Source organism: Carcharodon carcharias, chromosome 25 (genome assembly GCF_017639515.1).
Source record: "Carcharodon carcharias isolate sCarCar2 chromosome 25, sCarCar2.pri, whole genome shotgun sequence".
Lineage (NCBI taxonomy): Eukaryota > Metazoa > Chordata > Chondrichthyes > Lamniformes > Lamnidae > Carcharodon > Carcharodon carcharias.
In genome coordinates, this window is record NC_054491.1 from 26,283,191 (window position 1) to 26,289,965 (window position 6,775).

The 6,775-nt window shown below is 44.6% G+C and overlaps 1 protein-coding gene across 1 annotated transcript in view; it reads right to left on the reverse strand.

The window, feature by feature from the left end:
• LOC121269653 (T-cell surface glycoprotein CD3 epsilon chain-like) overlaps positions 1–6,099 on the reverse strand; it is a 31,642-nt gene extending 25,543 nt beyond the window's left edge. The window contains exons 1-3 of the mRNA XM_041174425.1: positions 5,832–6,099; positions 715–741; positions 389–607 (exon numbers count right to left, since the gene is read on the reverse strand). Coding sequence (XP_041030359.1) covers positions 389–607; positions 715–741; positions 5,832–5,883 — 298 coding nt within the window. The 5' untranslated portion in view covers positions 5,884–6,099. The remainder of the gene's footprint in view (positions 1–388; positions 608–714; positions 742–5,831) is intronic.
• Between the last annotated feature and the right edge of the window lie 676 nt (positions 6,100–6,775).

Consider the following 6,775-nt stretch of genomic DNA (forward strand, 5'->3'; position numbering starts at 1 on the left):
CCCAGTACAGTTTATACGATCCAATCACATCTGCTCTGAGGAAATGCCATATGGGGGATGTATCCGACCGAGATCAGCACAAGCCCATCAGAACTGGACCACCTTCTATACCAGAGGGTCAGAGCGGCGCTGCCAACTAAAGTCGCTCATTTTAAAGATTCAGAAATCAGATTAGGCAAAGGTAAAGGACCTGCCACTGCATGAGGGAGAAGTGTATAATAATCTGAACAGATCATTCCAAAACTGAAAGGTAATGAGGTAAATTAGCAGAGCTTAAATCTGATCAAACGCGAAACTTGTTTATTCCAGCAAAGACTCTCAAACTGTCCGCCTCCTTTCACATCCGCATTTTCCTGAGATCTAGACTCGTCTACCAATCAGCAATCACCTTTCACTCGGAGATAAAACTTGAACACATGTTCTCCTTTTCCTTTACATTCATAGGTACCGTCCTTGGACATTGTGTAGTCAGATATGTTGTATATGTTCTCTTTATTGTTTATCACGTTGCGTGAACCGTCCTTTTCATTTATTTTCCACCAGGTGACCGGATTTTCCTCTGAGCTACATATTAAAGTGACCGTGGTTCCATCAACCTTCACCCACTCTGCCAAAATAAGCAAAGTCTGAATCAGGAACCTGCAACATATTCTCATTATGAAACAATTTCAGAATTGGTTTAATTTCAGGAATCAGGTCTGAAGGTTTACTCACCCTGTGTATCCCCTTTGCTCCCTGTAACTATGGAAAGAAATACATTTAGCATTTTTAAAAAATATTTCTATAACATTTTCATTTTGGCAATTTAACACTATTCCTTCAGAGTAATTTCCAGTCCTGACCATCTTCAGTTAAAGAGGTTTTGGAGATTCTCCTCAGTACCTCTGGGTTGGGGTCGGGTGCTCTGCCCGGTGTCTTACCAACAATCACTGTCACTCTGGTAGACACCGGAATCACCTGGATGTGGAGCAGAGACAGAAAGAGAGCCTCTCTGCATCTCCACCTGACCTCAGAATAATCAGGAGCAGGGCTTGGAGCTGAGCAGGATTGACAAGAACAAAACACATTATTAAAATTAAAATGTCATAAAATAACTTGTTCTAATCATTCAGAAAAAAATCCCAATAATGTTTAAGTATCTTTAAACTAAAAATGAAAGTGTATAAATATAGAAATGAACTGCAGGAATTCACCAAGGCTCCTTAGACATCACCTTCCAAACCCATGACCTCTACCACCTAGAAGGACAAGGATAGCAGATAGATGGGAACGCCACCACCTGGAAGTTCTCCTCCAAGTCACTCACCATCCTGAGTTGGAAATATATCACCATTCCTTCACTGTCACTGGGTCAAAATCCTGGAACTCTCTCCCTAACAGCACTGTGGGTGTACCTACACCACAGGGACTGCAGCGGCTCAAGAAGGCAGCTCACCACCACCTTCGCAAGGGCAATTAGGGATGGGAAATATATGCTGGACTCATCTATTCATTCCCTTGAATGAATATAAACAAAACAATTTCGGAATGGCCCTGCATTTCTGCACATTCTAGAACAAAGGAATATTCCAGGGCCTTAATTAGACTTTCCATCTACAAGTTAATTTAAATATTTCTCAGAAAATCTATATTAATTTTGGAACTTTAATTTAAGTTAAAGATTAAAATCTAACAGTAAAATATGCCTTGTGTTTGTATCAAGTGTCAGAATTGTCTCCAGTGGTTCTACATTCAGTTACCCTGACACTGGAAATGTTAATGTGACAGATCAGCTGTAGTTTTGCAAAGAGAAAAATCCCACTAATGGCAGCTTTGGGTGGTCAGTTAGTGTGTTCCTTAGAATTAGACTTTGTAGCACTCAGTACTGACCTTCCAACAGTGCAGCACTCCCTCAGTACTGATCTTCCGACAGTGCAGCACTTCCTCAGTATTGATCTTCTGACAGTGCAGCACTCCCTCAGTACTGATCTTCCGACAGTGCAGCACTCCCTCAGTACTGACCTTCCGACAGTGCAGCACTCCCTCAGTACTGATCTTCCGACAGTGCAGCACTCCCTCAGTACTGACCTTCCGACAGTGCAGCACTCCCTCAGTACTGCTCTTCCGACAGTGCAGCACTCCCTCAGTACTGACCTTCTGACAGTGCAGCACGCCCTCACTACTGATCCTCCGGCAGGACAGACCAGCAGAGGTGGTGGCACAGCGGTATACAGTCGGGAGGGAGTTGCCCTGGGAGTCCTCAACATTGACTCTGGCCCCCATGAAGTCTCATGGCATCAGGTCAAACATGGGCAAGGAACCTCCAGCTGATTACCAGGTACTGCCCACCCTCAGCTGATGAATCAGTGCTCCTCCATGTTGAACAACACTTGGAGGAAGCAGAGGGTGGCAAGGACACAGAATGTACTCTGGGTGGGGGATTTCAATGTCTATCACCAAGAGTGACTCGGTAGCACCACTACTGACCGAGCTGACCAAATCCTCAAGGACATAGCTGCTAGACTGGGTCTGCGGCAGGTGGTGAGGGAACCAACACGAGGGAAAAACATACTTGACCTCATCCTCACCAACCTGCCTGCCGTAGATGCATCTGTCCATGACAGTATCAATAGGAGTGTCATGAAGAGATATTAATGTCTATAATGTTATTGGAAATTATTTTTAAATTGGAATTGTAGTAGAGCCTGTGTCTATGTGTGTGTGTGTGTGTGTGTGTGTGTGTGTCTTAACTGGATGAAAGCCAGCTAGTCTGGGTGCTTTGATGTATAGTAGTTCTGAGATATTAATTAGATAAATGTAAGGAAGTTAAAAGTTAAAGTGTAAATTTGCATTTGTTGAATAAACCATTCAAGAGTGGGAGTAAAATCTTGCACCGAGTTGGAAGATGCCAAGCAATGTGTTTATATTACTAATAAAATTGGTGGAATGAAAGGATTATTGTTGGGAGAGGTAAAATTAAAAACCTAGTAATACAATGGAAAATTTATATTCAAAGGGGGAGCTAGGTATAAACAGAAAGGAGTTTGTATGTGTAAGTCAGAGGCATTTAAGATCTAACCAGCCTGTAAGCCTACAACTGTGTCTGCAAAGGAAACAAATTGCAAGGAACCTAATTTTGAATTTGAGGTCAAATGTGCTTTGCCTGGTGTCTGTTTAATGTCTATGGGTTATTGTTGCCTTGGTGTAGGCTTAGCTGGGAGTGATTAATTCGGGGATTTGTTTAAAAGTTATTATGGTAGTAATTTGTAGACATAGGCATGTGTTTAATTTGTTATTAAATTAGTAATTGTTTAATTTAGTTTTATATAAAAACCTCTTGAGGGCCGGTGGTCTTATTCCTGAACTAAGAGCTACATCTCAAACGTACCAACTGAAAATATATGTTATGACAGTTGTTCAAGTTTCCCTCTGGGATTTAACCAACTCAGCCTTTACCAATTGTTGTGCCATAACAAGGAGTGACCACCACACAGTTGATGTGGAGACAAAGTCCTGCCTTCACATTGAGGATACCCCCTGTCGTGTTGTGTGGCATTACCACTGTGCTAAATGGGATAGATTTCAAACAGATCTAGCAACTCAAGACTGGGCACCCATGAGGTGCTGTGGGCAATCAGCAGCAGCAGAATTATACTCAAACACAATCTGTAACCTCATGGCCCAGCATATCCCCCACTCTACCATTACCATCAAGCCAGAGGATCAACCCTGGTTCAATGAAGAGTGCAGGAGAGCATGCCAGGAGCAGCACCAGGCATACCTAAAAATGAGGTGTCAACCTGGTGAAGCTGTAACATAGGGCTACTTGTGGGCCATACAGCATAAGTAGCAAGTGATAGACAGAGCTAAGCGATCCCACAACCAATGGATCAGATCTAAGCTCTGCAGTCCTGCCACATTCAGTCGTGAATGGTGATGGACAATTAAACAACTCATTGGGGGAGAAGGCTCCACAAATATCCCCATCCTCAATGATGGAAGAGCCCAGCACATCAGTGCAAAAGATAAGGCTGAAACATTTGCATCAATCTTCAGCCAGAAGTGTCGAGTGGATGGTCCATCTCAGCCTCCTCTGGAGGTTCCCAACATCACAGATGCCAGTCTTCAGTCAATTCGATTCACTCTATGTGATCACAAGAAACAGCTGAAGGCACTGGATACTGCAAAGGCTATGGGCCCTGACAATATTCCAGCAATAGTACTGAAGACTTGTGCTCCAGAACTTGCCGCACCCCTAGCCAAGCTGTTCCAGTACAGCTACAACACTGGCATCTACCCGGCTATGTGGAAAATTGCCCAGGTATGTCCTGGACACAAAAAGCAGGACAAATCCAACCCGGCTAATTACTGCCCCAACAGTCTACTCTCCATCATCAGTAAAGGAAAGGGTCATCAACAGTGCTATCAAGTGGCACTTGTTTAGCAATAATCTGCTCACTGATACCCAGTTTGGGTTCCGCCAGGGCCACTCAGCTCCTGACCTCATTACAGCCTTGGTTCAAACATGGACAGAAGAGCTGAAATCCCGAGGTGAGGTGAGACTAACATCAAGGCAGCATTTGACCGAATGTGGCATCAAGGAGCCCTAGCGAAACTGGAGTCAATGGGAATCAGGGGAAAACTCTCCGCTGGTTGGAGTCATACCTAGAACAAAGGAAGATGGTTGTGGTTGTTGGAGGTCAGTCATCTCAGCTCCAGGACATCACTGCAGGAGTTCCTCAGGGTCGTGCCCTCAGCCCAACCATCTTCAGCTGCTTCATCAATGACCTTCCTTCCATCATAAGGTCAGAAGTGGGGATATTCGCTGATGATTGCACAATGTTCAGCACCATTTGCGACTCCTCAGATACTGAAGCAGTCCATGTCCAAATGCAGCAAGACCTGGATAATATCCAGACTTGGGCTGACAAGTGGCAAGTAACATTCGCACCACACAAGTGTCAGGCAATGACCATCTCCAACCAGAGAGAATCTAACCATCGCCCCTTGATGTTCAATGGCATTACCATCACTGAATCCCCCGCTATCAACATCCTGAAGGTTACCATTGACCAGAAACTGAACTGGACTAGCCATATAAATACTGTGGCTGCAAGAGCAGGTCAGAGGCTAGGAATCCTGCAGCAAGTAACTCACCTCCTGACTCCCCAAAGTCTGTCCACCATCTACAAGGCACAAGTCAGGAGTGTGATGGAATACTCCCCACTTGCCTGGATGAGCGCAGCTCCCACACCACTCAAGAAGCTTGACACCATCCAGGACAAAGCAGCCCACTTGATTGGCACCACATCCACAAACATTCACTCCCTCCACCACCGACGCACAGTAGCAGCAGAGTGTATCATCTACAAGATGCACTGCAGGAATTCATCAAGGCTCCTTCGACAGCACCTTCCAAACCCACGACCACTACCACCTAGAAGGACAAGGGCAGCAGATAGATGGGAAACCACCGCCTGGAAGTTCCCCTCCAAGTCACGCACCATCCTGACTTGGAAATATATCACAGTTCCTTCACTGTCACTGGGTCAAAATCCTGCAACTCCCTCCCTAACAGCACTATGGGTGTACCTACACCACATGGACTACATCGGTTCAAGAAGGCAGCTCACCACCACCTTCTCAAGGGGCAACTAGGGATGGGTAATAAATACTGGCCCAGCCAGCGAAGTCCACATCCCATCAAACAATAAAACATAGTAGGACTCAAACCCATGACCTGCTGATGAAACTAATCTGAAAGCAATAAAAATTATTCAAGAAAATTAAATCCACAAAATTTCACAAAACTCTTTTCTTCAGACTACACGCTGACCAGAATCTGAACTCACCCAATAACAGTGAGACTACGACCAATACAATTCCAGTGTGTGTTCCCTTCATCGCCGCTGCCAGGTTTACAGGCGTCAACTCTCTTGTTAGTCTTCACGTGGTCACACAGTGCGTTTGTTTGAAACTTCCAGAAAGTGGGAAATAAAGATGAAAAGAGGTCTGGTTGATGGAGTTAGACCTGATTATATGTCGATGCGTATCAGTCTGTCACCTTCCCCTCTTGTGCACTCGCATTCGTGATGCGCTTGCAAGTTTAAGAGCTGCTGTTGTTGGAGCCACTGTGCATTGAACAGGAAACAAAGCTTCAGCAAAGAGCCTGAGTTTAGACCACAGACTCGTCACCAACTTCTCAACCCAGATACAGAAACTGTCGATCAGACACCCTCCACAGACTAGAGTTTCCATCCTATCTTCCAAACTAAACATTTCTTCCTAAGTGTTCAAATCAATGTTTATCAAAATCCAAAACTAAAATATCAGATACCCGGGAGTGAGTTACAGACTGAAATCTAATCGAGGGGTTTGGAATATTGTAGCTCAATGGTTGTGTTACTGGACAAATAGTCTGGAGACATGAGTTGAAATCTCACCATCGCAAATGGGAATACAATTCTATAAATTAATAAAGCGAGAATAAAGAGCTGGTCTCATTAATGGTGACGAAACCACCAGATTGTTGCAAAAAACCATCCTGTTCATTCAGCAATGTACCATGAGGACAGTCCTCCATCTTAAATGGCACCAATCTGCACTTCAAAAAAATCTCAAAGACATCTCCAAATGGCGGCCAATCTATAGGTCCAGTTGGGAGGCAGCAAACTGCATTAAATGGATATCCAGGCAACGCCACCACCTACTGGCAGTAACCAGCATAACAATATCAGCAACAACAACAACTGGTAGGTGCAGGACCTTTAAGGGGAGGGGAGGGAGGGGAGGAGGG